Raw genomic sequence first — 18,656 nt, forward strand, 5'->3', positions numbered from 1 at the left:
TCAATTCCAGCTTTAATGCTGTTTTGCATTACGTTGCATTGACTTTACCAAATACATTCAGTGTTCTATTTTTTGAAGCGTGGTTTGTTTTGGGAACAAACTGTAATTTATCACTCCAGCCAGAGAGCAGAGCAGAAGGTTGTACAGTGTGTGAACAGTAAAACTGGGTTGATTACTGTCACATGTTTATAGAGCTCCTGTTAGACGAATTAATGTTGGTGAGGGTGAACTGACAGCAATGTAGAAGCAACAAATAATAATAACTCAATATTTTGATCATCCTGTGTTTTGACTGAAATAATGTGAACTCTCATGAGGTGCAACTAACACCTGCTGCAAATCAAACAAGAAGTTGCAGGCTTTCATAAAGCATTGATGACCAATGAAGGGCTTATTAATTATTATTTGATGTATGCATGTGATGTATGAGGTGGCTCGGGCATCTCTTCCGCATGCCCCCTGGACACCTCACTGGAGAGGTGTTCCGGGCACGTCCCATTGGGAGGAGGAAGACCCAGGACACGCTGGAGGGACTTCATCTCTCGGCTGGCTTGGGAACACCTTGGGGCTCCCCCGTTGGAGCTGGGGGAGGTGTGTGTGGATCGGGAGGTCTGGGCGGCTTTGCTTGAGCTGCTGCCCCCGCGACCCGACTCCAGATGAAGCAGAAGAAAATGGATGGATGGATGGATGGATGCAGATTAAGTTTGGCCTTAAAGGATAGAGATTGTTGGACAACTTTTCACATGATTATTGTCCATCCTGACCCATAGTTATTCCTGCGAACCAAACATTGTTTATGTATCTGATTCTGTCATTATTTCTATTTATTATTGGTGTTTAAGCATTGATTAATCCAACAGATCTATTCTGGGATAAATTGCTAAAAGATACTTCAATTCACTTTCAATGATCCTGCATGTTTGATGTTTTGTGCAATTAAAACTGTTTTGACATGAACACCTCTTAATGGATGTTCCCCCACCCCTTGGAACCCCTGCCCAGTATGGAAGGCTGCAAGCCCATGCCCGTATGTCTACATCAGGGGTGGGCAACGAGGGCCGAGACACTGCATGTTTTCCTTGCAACCAATCACCTCAGCAGGTGGGTTGCTGATGAGCTTCTCCCTTGAACATAAACACCTGGTTGTCAATGAAATCACTTGCTGAAACCCCTGAACATTAATGAAATCACCTGCTGAGATGATTGGTAGCAAGGAAAACCTGCAGTGCTTCGGCCCTTCATGGCACATGATTGCCCACCCCTGGTCTACATGGTAGGCATTGTATTCGGGTAAGATCCCATCTTAAACCCCGGGACAATAAATAAATAAATAAAAATCCCCCCCCCCCCCAAAAAAAAACTAAAACTAAATCAATTTGAAATTCAATATAGCTGGGGTTGAATTTTTTGTGTGTGTTGGCATGTATGGGTAGACTTGTAGCATTAGATCCTGAGAGTCCCTGTATGTTACCTGTTCTCGTTTGAGTTTCTCCCTTTTGCGTATGAGCTCCACCAGCAGCCTGGCTTTCTCCAAGTCATGCCGAAGTTTCTGCCAATACCTCAGTGCTTCTCTTGCTGCAGAAACCTTCTCATCCACCTCAGGCTAGAAAGTATAAAACAGGGATATAAAAAGCATCATTAGAATACATGTACAATTAATAAGTTTGCTTACGATCATCAACTTTTTTAATGTTTCTGTTAGGATTGGCTTCACTTTTTCCACATTTTGTTACATTGCAGCTTTATTCCAAAATGGAGTAAATTCATTTTTTTTCCCCACAAAATTCTATTCACAACACCCCATGATGATGACAAGAAAAAAGTTTTTTGTTTTTGCAAATACTTTGCTGATGCACCTTTGGCAGGAATTACAGCCTCAAGTCTTCTTGAATATGATGCCACAAGGTTGGTGCACCTATCTTTGGGCAGTTTTGCCCATTCCTCTTTGCAGCACCTCTCAAGCTCCATCAGGTTAGATGGGGAGTGTCAGTACACAGCCATTTTCAGATCTCTCCAGAGATGTTCAATTGGATTCAGGTCTGAGCTCTGGCTGGGCCACTCAAGGACATGCTTAGGGCTGTTGTTCTGCTGAAAGAGGAAGCGTTGTCCCAGTATGATGTCAAGAGAACTCTGGACCAGGTTTGCATCCAGGATGTCTCTGTAAATTTCTACATTCATCTTTCCCTCAATCCTGACTAGTCTCCCAGTTCCTGCAGCTGAAAAACATCCCCACAGCATGATGCTGCCGCCACCATTCTTCACTGTAGGGATGATGCCTGATTTCCTCCAAACATGACGCCTGGTATTCATGCCAAAGACTTGCATCTTTGTCTCATCAGGCCAGAGAATATTGTTTCTCATGGTCTGAGAGTCCTTCAGGTGCCTTTTGGCAAACACCAGGTGGGCTGCCATGTGCCTTTAACTAAGGAGTGGCTTCCGTCTGGCTAATCGACCATACAGACCTGATTGGTGGATTGCTACAGAGATAGTTATCGCCCTGGAAGGTTTGCATCTCTCCACAGAGGAATGCTGGAACTCTGAGTTCCAGAATTCAAGGTTTCAAAAAAAAATTTCACGTTGTCACACATGGGCAATTTAAAGTCAAATTTCATGACATTTTGGGTTTTTTAGGATTTTGCCATGGATTCTCTGGACAACCATGAGATTGACATGTTTGCTGTTCATTGCACAGGGGTCAAAATACATTTTCTAACCTACTTGCACTGGTGCTAGTAACAAAAAAAATACTTGCACCAAAAAAAGTTACTTGCACAACCAAAAGTCAGTCTTATATCAACCTTAAAACTACTCCTCTGATGTGACAGACTCTTCCTCTCCAGGGAGCGTTTGAGGAGAGAGCAGCAGCAGCGGCAGACAGTTTTTCACACGCGTGAATGAATCGCCTGTGAAGATTATTTTATTTATTAACTACACAGATTTATAATAAAACAAATGATGACTGGTTTGTAACACAATTATGACAGAGTTTGAGGGGAGAGAGAGTGAGGAACCGCAGCAGCAGCCAGGTTTTTTTTTCCACGTGTGCGTGCGAATTAATCGTCCGTGAAGATAATTTTATTAACTACACAGATGTATAATAAAACAAATGGTGACTGGTTTATAACACAATGATGACAGAGTTTGAGGGGAGAGAGAGCGAGGAACCACAGCGGCAGCCAGTTTTTTTCTTTTCTTTGTTTACATGTGTGCGCATGAATGGGACAGGAGGTCCTCAAACCGGAGCTCCAGTTATTTGCTGCAGCTCCTGCAGGAAATAATGAAACTCCACGAATTGGGAATGTCTCATGAGGATGTTGTGAACCCAGGGATGGCACCGCCGGTGACGTTTGTCAGCTTTCCACAACAAATAGAGCACAGCAACTTGCTCCGTGTGTGAGAGTCGTAAAACGCAGGGAAGATGAAGACAACACACTGAAAATTGTCTTTTTCCTTATTTATTCCTTTATTGGTTCATTCTACTGGTGCTTATAGTTGATAAAACTTGCATAAAGTTACTTGCACCAGTGTTAGTGCAGTATAAACTTATGTGCACTGCTCGAATAATACGTGCACAAACTAGCACATGCACGTACTAATTCGACCCCTGTTGCACCAAGACCACTCTGTCAGGAGAGCTTGCCCAGAAAAAAAAGAGCGCTCTGTCTGCATAACTTTAGTGATTAGCCTGTTTTGCTCCACTGGCAACAATTATTGCCGAAGTGTATCACTGTCATTTTTGACTCACAATAAAAAAAATCTCAAAGGAACTAATGCAACTTTTTCCACTTATTAAAAAAAAAAAAATCTGGGCATAAATGGGTTAATTGCCTTTAAAATTGGTGTCAGACACAAATTTGTCAAATTAATTTGCAATTTCCAACTGTGACAGCTCCCTAGAAAAAACTGACTTGCCATTGAAAATGTGTTTGGCAAGTGTGTTAGGTATAGATACTACACTGTGGAAAGTTTCGAGCCCAAGGTATTATAATATCTAGAGATACTGCCTCGTAAAAACACTCCCTTTTATTTGACGTTGCAAAACCAGTGCAAAAATTTTCAAAACGTTGCAATCTTTATTCTTTTTTTTTTTGGTCAAAACTAAAGATGATATTAAGCTAAAACTTGGCACAAATCCTATTAACTATATTATCTTAACGTGAGAATTTTTTTTTTTTTGACAATTTTGAGATGGTCAGGTGGGAGGCATTTGTTGCATCCACATGGATAGTTAGGTTCTATTTTCAGATAAGTAGACTACCCAAGGCATTTTTTGTTAAAAGCAGACAACAGGTTGATTCTTATGTATTTTTGACCTGCTGAGTTCAAAAATCACTGTTGGCATGCTGTATCTTTACTCTTTCCACATCTAATTTGCATAAAACAAAATGGCCACCCATTTTGTCAAATTTCCCACAAGTTTACTTGTTTTTTTCATTTGAAACAGAAATTAAAATTCTATTCTTATGTATTTTGACCTGCAGAATTCAAATATTGTTAGCTTCACTGCCTAATTTGCCTGAAATGGCTACACGGTTTTTCACATTTTCCCAAAATTTGCTTGTTTTTGCTCAAGAAAGGCATAGTTCATAGTTTATTTGCAAGCTGTAGCTTCTCTCCATCCCAAATATGCACGAAACAACATGGCCGCCTGCTGGGAAACGTCTTTGAACGATCCATGAAGTCACTGGAACAAGGTGAGTGCAAGCGAAACTCCATCCAACAAATCCGCAACATGTCGATACAGTTTGTTTCCTTATAAACACAATTTGGCACGGTGCAGTCGAATGACACAGTTCCTGTATCGGTCACGAGATTTTTTTTTCTCTTAAAGCGATACACGAACCAATACGGGGTTTCACCCTTGTGTGCTCGGCACAGTGCTGATGCACCAGTGTTGTGTCATCCCTTCACTAAGTCCCAGAGTCAGTCACAAGCTCAAAAATATGGAGAACAAACTCCCAACTGCGAGGATACTGAGTTCTGATGAGACGTCTCTAAAATGGCATAGATCGTGTTACAGCTGGTTCACCAACAACACAAATATTAGGAGACTAGACAAAAGGTCGATGTCTCAAGACACTGAGGAACCCATTGCAGGTCCCACCAACATTCATGTTAGACTGTTTGAATTATGTATCAGGTAGTTTAATGTTCATGTTAAGCTGCATTTACACATAATGACGGAACCCATTGCAGGTCCCTCCAACATTCATGCTAGACTGTTTGAATTACAGTAGTATTCAGAATAATAGTAGTGCTATGTGACTAAAAAGATTAATCCAGGTTTTGAGTATATTTCTTATTGTTACATGGGAAACAAGGTAGCAATAGATTCAGCAGATTCTCACAAATCCAACAAGACCAAGCATTCATGATATGCACACTCTTAAGGCTATGTAATTGGGCTATTAGTAAAAAAAAAAAGTAGAAAGGGGGTGTTCACAATAATAGTAGCATCTGCTGTTGATGCTACAAACTCAAAACTATTATGTTCAAACTGCTTTTTTAGCAATCCTGTGAATCACTAAACTAGTATTTAGTCGTATAACCACAGTTCATGATTTCTTCACATCTGCGAGGCATTAATTTTGTTGGTTCGGAACCAACATTTTGCTCATTTACTAGTGTGCTTGGTGTCATTGTCTTTCATCCATTTTGGTATAAGGCTGTAACACAACAAATGTGGAAAAAGTGAAGCACTGTGAAGGAGGAGTAAAAGTGAGGTTTTCAAATTGAAGTACGCTGTACCAACTCTCAAGCATGGTGGTGGTTAGACCTGTTCAAAATGTCAAATGTTACAAAATTTTTTGGGCCACATGTTGTTCTTGTTCCACGAATGAAATAAAAGATCTGTGCCAAATTTTATTGTAATCGGACATTGTTTAGGGTCCCCCACAAAGCAACAATTTTCCCCAAACAAGCAAAGTAGTAATCCAGTAATTCCAGTAGTGTTCTATATGCTGTGAGGCAACAGTGCTAACCACTAATCCACTGTGCCATGATGAGTGTATATAAACGTCTGACCATACATGTATCAGTTGCTGTTACTACAAATTAAAATGAAAAAGAAGTATAAAATATGCATTCAAAAATAGTCACAATAAGCCTGAAGATGTTTCCTACCCTGACCTGTTCCACATTCCTTTGGGGCTGGACATAAGAGTGCAAACGCCGGACCAGCGGCACACCATTTCTTGAGTGACGCTTCAGTAACCAGTAGCTGTGCAGTCTTTGCATAAAGTGACTTTTCTTCTGTAAGAGGATTCCGATGCAGATTGCATTCAGTCTGTACAGAGACAAATGCATGGTAGTCCATCAAAATGATAGCCATCTCTTTATGCAGCAAGACTAAAGAACAGTCGTTGTACATATGTACAAGGTTGCAAAAGTAAATAATAAAGACAAATCAAGTAAAACAGCAAAGTTCTGCTCAAACAAAAATCAGTTTTTCTTCATTTGTGGTTAATCTGACTGAGATCAAACCATGGCAGAGTAAAGGAAACCTGAAATAAATATTCCTCAATTTACTCAACAGAGCAGATGATGTAGGTACAGTGTGAGCTATTACTGACATCTAGTGGCGAGACTGCAGACTGTAACCTACTGAAGACTGTCTCAAAATGTGTATCGAGCAATTACAATGGTGTCAGATGCCAAACTACTTTCAAACTGATGTCGCTGTGAGCGCGCCGCAGGACCATATGACAAGCCAACAGTGTGACAAATATGCCACTTTCAGTCACGTATCAGCAGAAATATGCCCTAACAAACGCTGTTTGGTCAGTTATCACAGCTCTTTTTCTCCTTTTTTTAAAAACACGTTTATCTGCTTGTTGATTTTAGCCATTTCACGCTCCTGCTATAAGACAGTGATTGTAGCGCAGTGGTAAAGTTTCCATCTGGCAATCACATCAGTGGTGCGATGTGGTGCACCTCGTCCCATGGAACACAGTGGCTCACACTGTGTTCCTGCTCACATGACACCGTCGCATGCATGATAACTTCACAGCGAGATTGTGCACGCCTGCCCATCGTCTCTAGGTTTTCGTGGTTCCCTCATATGAGGTGCTCCACCGTGATTTGCCCTGATTTTTACTTATTCGTACTATGTGTGAAGGGGTCCTTAGGGAGAGCCCCGCCGTGCCTCCACTGCCCATGCATCATTTCAAAGCATCAACAGCTCATCTGAGAAAGAGTCTCTTCACCCAAAGCAATCAAATGGATTAATGGGATTATTAACCATCAGATGACAAGGTAAAATCTCTTAAATCATTCTAAAGTCAATTGTAAGCAGAAACAAGGCCGTTTTAAGCAGAAAAGAGGCGATATTCGATATTCGCTTTGAAATGACGGACGTGCAGTGAATGCAACAGGTAGCAGTCCATGTAGCTGCGGTGGTCTGATTGCTTACCCTGTCTTTTATGATGAAATAATGCTGAATTTATGTGGAAATGATTGTTGTACAAAAGCTTCAGATATCTGTCGCTGAGACAGATGATGACTGGAGTGCAGTTTTAAGCAGAAACGAGGTGAAAATCCTTGAAATGTGGCCGATGACATGGCGCAGTGAAGGCAGGGCAGACCGATTTTTAGGGGGACCATTCGGTCTGCGACAGTGGACGACTGTTTAAAAACGCAAAAGTACTTTTTATCCGATTGCTCGATTAATTGCCATAATAATCGATAGAATATTCGATTACTAAAACAATTGATAGCTGAAGCCCAACTTTAATTTGTGCCAAGTGGCTTTTGAATGTTTGTATTGGATCAAAATTGATATTATTTCTACCTCAAATGTTAGAATGTAAGTCATTGGCTCATATATCAATCCACACACATTTCACAACAAAACTAAATGTCCCCGACTCACATGATCAATAATAACTATTATGTAATGGCTGAGTGGATCCTCATCAATTGATTGGTGCTATGTCACGTGACACAGATTTGTCTCATTTGTGTTGCATTGCATTTAGAGTCCAATTTGGTTCCATTTTGTGTGCAAATTTAGTTCCATACGTTTGGTACCATTGTACTCTACATGCGTGCGCACGCACACACACGCACGCACACACAAAACAAATCCACTGCGCTGTAAGCTGTCTGGAGGCATGAGGGGCCGTTAGGAGGAAGTTAGAATGAAAAGCTGGACTAATTTCTGACGTGATTTTTTTTTTTTTTTTTTTGCTGCACTGAGGAAGTACAGCGTTTTTTTTGGAAGTACACACGTGTAGAAGTATGACAATGTTGGATGAATGTTAATCTTTTCATTTAAAACACTATTTGCGTGTCTCTTTGGATCTCAATGTCAACCCTGCCTTAACAAATGCACTCTGTCGGTTAAAACTATGTAAGAGTAAGCACACCTCTTTGTACATCCCACCTTCAAACGCAGCCTCACACGACCATCCATGAAAAATCTACTTACTCCCAATTTTCTATGGGAATACAAACTTCCTACAGACAGTGCATTCGTACTTTAAAATGTGCACTTATAGAGGGGCGACAATTATGGCCAGGACTGTATTTTATATACATATATTTATAGATATGTCAGCATATCATACAGCTGACAGTCAATAAGAAACATCAGTTTAACAAAATTAATTTTGGCTACCATAACTTAGCCAGGCTGCTGGGGTTCGTGTGAATTACTGTTTTGTCAAATACCAATTTACGAGGTGCAGAGAGGAAATAAAGAAGGTAAGACTGCTCAGCTGGCTCACTGAAAGACCAGCACAAACCTCCACTCAACTGTTTTTCCCAAAACAAATGCACGGTCACATGCCAAAAAAAAAAAGAAAGAAAAGAAAAGTAAGATTAGATAGAACTTTATTAATCTCTTGGGAAGACGCCCTCTGGGAAATTGAGGAAGTGGAGTAAAGGGTGGAACTTAAAATACTGAGAACATACAAGACTACTGTGTTATGACAGTGGCTCAAACTGACAATTCTGGAACAAGCCATTTTATTATTTTTTGGTTTGTTCTTGTCTTTAGGCTGGACAGACCTATTTTAAATCCAAGGTGGAGGAGGAATTAGTTCAACAATTATTTTTTTTTTCCTGCAAGGTCTGTTCTACAAGTCAAACAGGTATGCTGAAATGGTTTTAATGAAGCCTATATACAGCCAATTTACTCAAACATATCCTGAGTAAATTATCATTAAGGGGATAAGTTGCACAAGTTCAAACAATGCAAACAGTAAATACAAAACCTATTTTCACACACACACACACACACACACACACACACACACACACACACACACACACACACACACACACACACACACACACACACACACACACACACACACACACACACACACACACACGTAGTGAAGTAACATAAGTTGTCTGGTGATATAATTTCAATAATTAGGTAAAACAGTACATTCATGTTGTCCACGCAAGCACAGAGGAACAGAAACTGTAAAGATGAAGCAACAGGTTGGTTTGTGTCCAAAGCCAGATTTTATTTATGATAACATACTGTATGGAATTTCACAAGCCTATTTTTGGACTGAGGTGAAAGTATTGTTTTGAGCAAATCTGAGTTTCATGCTGGAAGACTGAACATTTATGATGTTTTGAAAATTTAATGCATTTTGTAATGAGAGCAATACCTCGACTTTAAAGCGGTCTATCTCGCTTTATATATATATATATATATATATATATATATGCAAAAAGCATAATCTGTTCTTGTATTAAGCTGCTTTTTGTGCCTGTTGTGCTGGCTTTAATGGTAAATTGTCACAGGGTTTTTTTTTAAGATTTAAATCATGAACAGAATTTTTATTCCTTAACACAAGGGATGATTTCATCAATGAAATCACCTGATGGAGTTGGTGGTTACAAAGAAACCTGCGCCCTCTTTGCCCTTTCTGGAGTCAGGTTGACACCCATGCTAGCGTGACATTTCCATTTCGATATAAAGGGCTTAGTCTAAGTTTACAAAAACACGATTCATTTTAACAAAACACTAAGCTATAGTTATGAATACTATATCCAATGTCTGCAATAAATAAATAACTGAATAAATTAAAATAAAACCTAAATGCTACAAACTGTAGCTTTATGCTGCGTTCACACCGGGCACGACGTGAGCGACAGCAGCAACAGGTTGCCATGTAATCCCTATGGAACGACGCGTTTTGGCAGCAAGTCACGCAGCGCGACGCAAGACGCAAATGAAGCGACGCGAGTGAAGCGATTTTGAGCGACTGGCGCGTTTGTGGCGCGATATTGCGTTGCATCACGTCGCGGTGCCCTCCTCCCCAAGTTGAAAAATCTGAACTTTTTCATCTCCTCGCACCGCGATGACCAATCAGGGACTGAATATGTAGTGACGTGGAGATGTCTGGAGTTTGACTGAAGATGTGGTAGATCTGGTAGCAGCCTGTGAGCAGGACTTATGTCTCTTTTGTCCTTTATTTCACAATTATGACAAGAGTTTTTGGAGTGAGTAGCAGCCCCACAGCAGCGGGAAGCGAAGTTTCTTTTTATTTTTATTTTACGTGCGCGCACGAGCAAATCGTCCATGGAGATTATTTTACTTATTAACTACACAGATGTATAATAAAACAAATGGTGACTGGTTTCTTAACACAACTATGACAGAGTTTTTTGGGAAAGAGCGAGGAGCAGCCCCGCAGCAAGCAGCGGAGTTTCTTACTTTTTTTTTGTTTTATGTGCGCGCGTGAGCGAATCGTCTGTGGAGAATATTTTATTAACTACACAGATGTATAATAAAACAAATGGTGACTGGTTTCTAAACACAATTATGACAGAGTTTTTGGAGCGAGCAGCAGCCTTACAGCAGAGTTTCTTTTTTTTTAGTTTACATGCGCACGCGAGCGAATCGTCTGTGGAGATTATTTTACTTATTAACTACACAGATGCATAATAAAACAAATGGTGACTGGTTTCTAAACACAATTATGACAGTTTTTGAAGCGAGCAGCAGCCTTACAGCAGGCAGCAGAGTTTCTTTTTTTTTTTTAAATTGTTTACATGTGCACGCGTGAACGGGACAGGAGGTCCTCAAACTGGGTCCCGCAGAGGCAGAAAGACCACTGAAAGCAGCCGTCATCTAGACACAGCTCCTGCAGCAAATAATGATACTCCCTGAATTGGGAGCGTTCCACAACAACTCGCTCCGTGTGTTCAAGGTCGGTCATGTTAACTTGACTGACAACCAGAGCCGGCGAGCGGAATGGAAGCTCCTCCTATTTGATGACGCACTGGGGCAAATTTTCACAGCAAAAGCAGAGCGACACACCGGGCGAAGGAGGCGCGTCCGTCGCCATGCGACCCCCGTGAATTTGTATCGTCTGATCATGCCCGGTGTGAACGCGGCAGGTACACAAACATTTACATTGACAAAAGAGTCATACCTGTCTGTTGGTATTCGGGGCACTGTCAGAAGTGGTGAAGCAGTGCAATGTGCAGTTGACCCTGGGGTCTTCTTCCCTTTCCTTTTTTCTGTCTTAACATTATCATCAGATTTTTTACTTTTTTTGGGTATTGTTGGGCCCTCAAAGTAGGCACTGCGTCCTCTACTAGCCCTGCCTCTGCTGCCCACCACTCTTCCTTCACTTTCCTCATCAGAGATGGACTCTTGCCCTGGTGGTGAATGAGTTTCACAGAATGCAGTCTTCTTCACAGAGAATGTCATCCCATTGATGTTTGTCTCTCGTACAGGGTCAATCCTCATGAAAAGGCCAGCACGCTGAGCACACGTCACATGAAACGCTGTGTAACAGTTGGCTTTGTGGCACTGAATCGATGCACCACGGCCTTTCTGCTTGCACAAGTAGCAGGTAAGTTTCCAGCGTGCGGGTGGAATGTTACCAACCCCTTCCACTGGTTCCAGAAAGACTGTGTTAGCAAAGCAGACCTCAGGGATCCAGATGGCACAGACCACATGTACCCACCGCCCATCACCGGTTTGCTTGAATGCACCACCACGGTTTGGACACAGAACACAGTCGACGGGTTTCTGAGGAGACTGGAGGCAGCAGCGGCACAGCCACTGGCCCTCAGGTACGTATGGTACTCCATAACACTCCTGGTGCACAGCCAGGTTACAGGAGTCACAGAAAAGGATGACGTTGCTATTGAGACACTCATCATCCAGGCACACACAGCAGAAGGCATCATCGTCAATAGTACCATGTGAAGGAGCCCGGCTGTGGGCTTCCTGGTATGCTTCCTTCTCCAGCCGGTCCACCAGTAGCTCAAAATTGTCTGGTGTGACAACAGAGTAACCCTCTGACGCCTGGCTAGCATTGACCATATCCAGCCAAGCAGTATCCTCTTCATCCATGTCGTATTCTGCCTCATTTTCCTGCTCCTCAGCTGAACGTTCGATGTAACGGTAATACGCTGTTGGCAGAGGAGTTGCCTCAAATGGTGTGAATGTTTCTAATGCACGAAACTTAGGTTCAGGGAGGTTCACGTGGTGTGGTGACTTTGGTTTTTGGATGTGTGCATTTGAGCTGCTGTTTGTAGATGCAGTGGAGTTGTTGTTGGTAGATGGTGAGGACGTTAGAGAAAAAGATTTTGACTCTTTCCTGCGACTTCTGGATGTGACAGGTTTACGGCCTGGTTGGACACTGACAGATGATGGGGATGACTGCTCACTATTCTCCTTGTTGCTGTTACATTCACTAATGTCCTGAGCCATCAACTCATCCTCAGTAATTACAGCCAATGGCTCCAGAATAGAAATGCGGTGAAGCCTACCATCAAGCTCCACCTCAACCACCTTCTGAGCCTGAGCATAAGTCAGGGTGTCTCTGCTTGGAGATGCTTTGAGGCTATAAGGGGAAGGGGATCGCTGACGGGCAGCCCCACACCCACTGACCATTCCCTCAGACCTCCTGCCATCTGCTCCACCTCCTCCAGCCACTTGTGCTTTTCGTCTTGGCTTCCTCATAGGCCCTTTATCACACCTTGACTCCTGTTAAGAAAATTTTTATAACACAATTACACCATCCTACTTTTGCAAGTGTAATAGTGCAGGTACAACATGATATATAAACACTCAGATGCACAATCAGATGACTTTTGATATCATCAGCCTCAACAAAGTCAGCACACATTTGGCAAATTTAAAAAAGGGGCTTTTGTATCAGTGTAGCTTCTACGAAACAATCCTACGATTGCACCTTGGTCAATCTGCACACAAATAGGTGCCTTAAAACAGTAAAAATAGATGTGTTGTGCTGCATTCTAAACCCTCGGACATTCGGAAAGACCAGACACAAAAAACTCCAACTTCTGGAAAAAGTGTGTTCATGAGATTACCTCGGTAACTGATATAATCACTTAGCCTATGCAACAGCAGAGCAACGCTCACGCTATATTTTGGGCGAAATTAAATTTTCAAAAACATTTTGGCTGATATAGGTGGCTGGTAAGTTAATTAGTTGTACATAAAATGTGAAAAGATTACATACAGCATTCAAATTCATTTAAAGATGCATTTTTAACATTAGTAACATTGCTATCTCACCAGTTGCAAAGGGGGCCACCTTGGCTGTGATGTTAACTTGGGTACTTCTGGTTCCTCGATTTCCTCACGAGTTTCAGAGCAAAAATTCTTGACCAATGTAGCGTTCAAGGCATTTTCCCCCAAGCAAGAGGTCGGAGTCTCTGAACTTCCAAGGTTTCTGAATGCAGCATTAAAATAGTGGGAGCCATGCCAATGCTGGAAGTAATGTTACCTAACAGAAAACAGTAAGAGTTGAACAGAGATAATGCAGACAGTAATAGTTTTAAATATATACATTTACTGAATCTGCTTATTTCAATTAAGGGTCTATATTCATTCATTCTTAAATACAATTCATTCATTCATTTTCTACACCTTCTTATTCCAATACAGAGTCATGGGGGGACAGAGACAGACAAACACATTCACACTCTCAGTCACACCTACAATTTAGAGTCACTGATTCCCCTGAACTGCATGTCTCTGCAAACACAGAGAGAATATGCAAACTCCACATATCAAGGACAAAGTCGAAAGCAAATCCTGAACCTTGTCGCTGTGAGGCAATAGTGCTAACCAATAAGCCGCCATGCTGCCCACCGTTTAAAATAAATATTTGTCTAAATACAGCCATTTTCTGCAGTGGCCGATGATTAATGACATTTTTTTTCATAATTGCATACATTGCACATGAGCATGAGGTTGATTATACAAAAATATGTGTGTCCTTTTGACGCACAGATCAGAAGCATGTGAGTGAGTGTGGCGTGGCATATCTGAAAAAATACTGGAGCATCACCTTTTTACTCACTTCACTTTCAAGCGGTACCGGATCCGCTCACATAATGTATCTGACACATGACTGATCCACAACGCTTCCAGGGCTCGATTTAACCCCTTCCCGCTATGCAAAAATGCAACAAATATAAAAAGGACGCAGACTTTTACAAACACGGATTTCTACATGCACAGAATGAATAAAAGTTCAGTTCTATTTAAGTAGTCATTGCAAGAGAACCACAAGGAGCTTCACTTCATCATGGGAGTTGGCAGCAACTTACTGGGCTGCAGGAGGAATATTTCAGTCAGAGTGAGAGAAAAAAAAAAAGGACAAAACATCGAGCGTGCCCGTCAAGAAAATGCATAGATCAGAAAGAGGGCATGCGCCATTGTCACATTAGGCTAAATCGAAAAATTTACCATCAGTTTCACATCTTTTGTGTTATGGGCACAACCTGTCTCACAAGTGTTATTTGCATGTAGTACTACTGCTGCTACTACTACTACTAATAATTATTATTATCTTACAAATGCACAGTAGTGACATTATTCTAACAATAGAACAATTATTGAATGTCACGTGACATATAATCACCAATCAAATGACAAGAATCTATGTAGAGTCCTGTGGTTGGAAATACAGACTATAACATACAATGATCACATGTCAGGTATAGAAAATGGATGGATATTCTTAGGTACTAGATGTTTAAATACTATAAAACAAGATTCGCAGTTGCATATTTGTCAGTTTGTAGCTTGCTACAAACTGACAAATCATTTATGCTATGGAGCAGTTTTTGACCTCTTTAGAACTTTATTGTCATCCCACTGCTGAAAGGAGGTGAACCTTCAAATGTGAACAATCATGGACCTATTTCAAAATTATGCATTTTGGCAAAATTATGTGAGAAGTTGGTCTGTGATCAATTAAAGGACTTCCTAGAATCAAACAATGTTTTAAACCCTTTTCAGTCTAGTTTCAGAAAACATAGCACTCTTACTGCTATTCTAAAAGTTTTAAATTATGTGTTTGAGGCAATGGATCCTGAAAAGTTTTGTGTTGCACCACTTCTTGATCTTTCAAAGGCAATTGATACTATGGACCACAGTCTCTTGTTAGAAATTCTTTTCAAACATGGTGTCTCTACACATGCAGTTTCTTGGTTTGTAGACTATTTGGCAAGTAGGATGCAGTGTGTTCAGATGGCTGGTGTTAATTCCACCTTCCCTGAGGTAACAAAAGGTGTTCCTCAAGGCTCAGTTTTAGGACCTATTTTGTTCACAATTTATACTACTAACCTGTGTGCAAACCTATCAAATGCCTTGTATCATCTTTATGCTGATGACACTGTAATCTATTGTTGTTCAAACTCAGTGTCACATGAATTTTTGCAGTCCGCTTTTGATGTGGTGCAGAAACGTCTGGAGAAATTCAAACTAGTCTTGAATGCAGAAAAATCCAAAATAATGTTTTTCTCAAAATCATCTGCTTCCTTGGAGAATATACCATCAATTAAAACTGCTTGAGGTAATATTAACAAGCTAGTCAGTAGTTACAAGTATTTGGGATTAACTATTGACACAGAGCTTTCTTTCAAAGTTAATCTTAAACACTTGTTCTCCAAATTAACCCGTTTTGCCCCACTGGCAACAACTGCTGTCAAAGTGAATCATTGTCATTTTCTACTCACAATAAAAAAATCTCAAAGGTACTAATGCAACTTTTTCCACTTATATATTTAAAAAATATCTGGGCATAAAAAGGTTAAGGGTGAAGCTAGGCTTCTTTTGTAGAAATAAGTCACGTTTTCCTTAAGTGCTCGGAAGCTCCTGATAACTGCTACCTTCCTACCCTTGTTGTACTACAGCGATGTTGTGTATATGTGTGCTTCAACCAATTGTCTACAGTCCTTGACTCTGCTATATCATTGTGCCTTGAGACTCATCACTGGTTGTAACTGCCTCACCCACTACTGTGAGTTGTATGCCAAAGCTGGCATGTCCTCTTAGACCGTTAGGTGATATACACATTGGATGACTCTGGTTTACAAGACTCTTATTGGACTGGTTCCAACCTATTCATCCAGTTTACTTCAGAGATGTGAAAGCCGTCATGCTCTGCACTCAAATGACATGTTATGTTTTCATGTACCTCTTGTCCGCACTGAAACGGGAAAGAAAGCTTTTACTTTTTCTGCTCCTTCTGACTGAAATGTTCTCCAATCCAAACTGAAACCGCCTGGGTCGATTTCTTTGAACACTCTCCACTCTATTTTAAAAGATTGTGAATGGAATTCTTTTGCACAATGCCAATGTTTCTAAATTCTAATTTGTTTTAGACTACATATCGTTACAATTTACTGTGACCAAGATGATTGTATTTTATTTGGTATTAATGTTCTCATGATGTTAATCTGTCCATTCTTGGCCAGGTCACCCTTGTAAAACAGGTTAAATAAAAGTTATTATCATTATTATTGTACAGTACAAAGTGTAAACTTTGTGTGTGTGTGTGGGGGGGGGGGGGGGGTGCGGTTGCCAAATGCTCTGAGATCGCAAAGATCTCATCCAATGAGCATTCAGGAAATTTGGAGCGATCCACTTTGGAGCCAATCACCGTAAAGAAAAAAAAACACCGCCTTAACAGATCTGAGCACTTATTCGAGTAAAATGTCTGCCATATTTACCGTGTGAACAGACTGATAAAGCTTCTTCCACTTTCAAACTGATATAACTTGTGTCACAGAGTCGGAAAGGAAAAGACGGACTATTAAAACTGTCTATGAGAAAAAAAATTACAGACGAGCTAACGCTATCCTGCTAACTCTGAAGCTATTTACTCTGAGCGTCGATCAGGCGACAGAATAAGCCCAACAACTAACTATAATTAAAACCCTTGAACTTCTCTGTAATTTTAAAAACTATGGATTACACTTGGATGTCTTACCTATTTTGTCGACTGTCACGTTTGTTCGTAAGGTGGAGCCGTCTCGACAGATGCCTCACAGCTAGTTTGCTGATAGAGCCGGTAACGTTTTAAATATCACTTTTAAGGATATTGTTCCGTCACAACACTCCGTATGTAAGGGCAGAAAATAATTGTAAAGGATGGTTGACAATACGGTAAATATTGTGCTATTCGTAGCACATTTAATAGCCCGTTGACCCAATTTTGTGAGGGAAAAATACTAGCCTCCTGCAATTAGCTGACTAGCTATGTGCTAACCGACATTAGCCTCGAACCGGATACATCTTTCAAAATAAAGCTCTTGTCATCAACAGGCTGGAGCGAGAAATTATTTTTATGTTAAATATTTCAGAGCCATAAACCCTATCATACTGTATTGTAAAAAAGAAGTCTTAATTAAATAAAAAAAGAAAAAAACAAGTCTTAATTTTCTTTTTGTTCTGCATTACAAAAAATATGTAATGTCTCAGACAGTTAAAAGATAAAGTAATTCAAATTTTTGTGCATCTTATTTTAAAACAAAAAGTCAAGCATTGGATGTTTTATTTCATTAAAGTAAGTCATATAAAAGTTATACATTTATCAGGAAAAAACCCCAACTATGGCACAACATGGTGGCTTAGTGGTTAGCACTGTTGCGTCACAGCAAAAAAGTGGTGGGATTGCTTCTCGCCTGGCCTTCTATCTGGAGTGTGCATGTTTGCGTGGGTTCCCTCTGGGTGCTCCAACTTCCTCCCGCTTCCAAAGACATCCTGGTTGACCGTAGGTGTGAATGTGTTTGTCCGTCTGTATGTGGCCCTGTGACAGACTGGCATCCGGTCCAGGATGTACCCTGCCTCATGGGCTCCAGCACCCCCCATGACTGGTGGAAAAGTGCTGACTGCGCACCCACAAGTCAGAATCAGGAAAGCTTTATTGGCCAAGTATGATAACACATATAACCCCAATTCCAGTGAAGTTGGGATGTTGTGTAAAAAGTAAGCCGCTTGGCTGCTCCCTTGTTTGCACTCGGAGTCGCCACAGCAAATCCGAGATGGATCTACATGTTGAAATGGGACAGGTTTTACGCCGGATGCCCTTCCTGACGCAACTCCACATTACATGGAGAAATGAGGCAGGGGTGGGAACCCGGAGCCTTCTGAAGCGCATTAACCACTTGGCCACCACCCCTGGATGTTGTGTACAATGTAAATAAAAACAGAATACAATGATTTGCAAGTCCTCTTCAACCTATATTCAACTGAATACACCACAAACACAAGATATTTAATGTTCAAACTGATAAACTTTATTGTTTTTGTGCAAATATTTGCTCATTTTGAAATGGATGCCTGCAACACGTTTCAAAAAAGCTGGGACAGCGGTAGGTTTATCACTATGTTACATCACCTTTCCTTCTAACAA

General features: G+C 40.9%; 1 protein-coding gene across 3 annotated transcripts in view; it reads right to left on the reverse strand.

The window, feature by feature from the left end:
* brpf3b (bromodomain and PHD finger containing, 3b) overlaps positions 1 to 17,516 on the reverse strand; it is a 57,857-nt gene extending 40,341 nt beyond the window's left edge. For 2 of the 3 annotated variants that reach the window (XM_034171982.1, XM_034171981.1), the window contains exons 1-5: positions 17,232 to 17,516; positions 13,523 to 13,733; positions 11,400 to 12,967; positions 6,124 to 6,286; positions 1,472 to 1,603 (exon numbers count right to left, since the gene is read on the reverse strand). In XM_034171982.1, coding sequence (XP_034027873.1) covers positions 1,472 to 1,603; positions 6,124 to 6,286; positions 11,400 to 12,943 — 1,839 coding nt within the window. In that variant the 5' untranslated portion in view covers positions 12,944 to 12,967; positions 13,523 to 13,733; positions 17,232 to 17,516. The remainder of the gene's footprint in view (positions 1 to 1,471; positions 1,604 to 6,123; positions 6,287 to 11,399; positions 12,968 to 13,522; positions 13,734 to 17,231) is intronic. The other variant, XM_034171983.1, reaches the window with a different exon arrangement.
* Between the last annotated feature and the right edge of the window lie 1,140 nt (positions 17,517 to 18,656).

This window comes from Thalassophryne amazonica, chromosome 6, assembly GCF_902500255.1.
Source record: "Thalassophryne amazonica chromosome 6, fThaAma1.1, whole genome shotgun sequence".
Taxonomy (NCBI): domain Eukaryota; kingdom Metazoa; phylum Chordata; class Actinopteri; order Batrachoidiformes; family Batrachoididae; genus Thalassophryne; species Thalassophryne amazonica.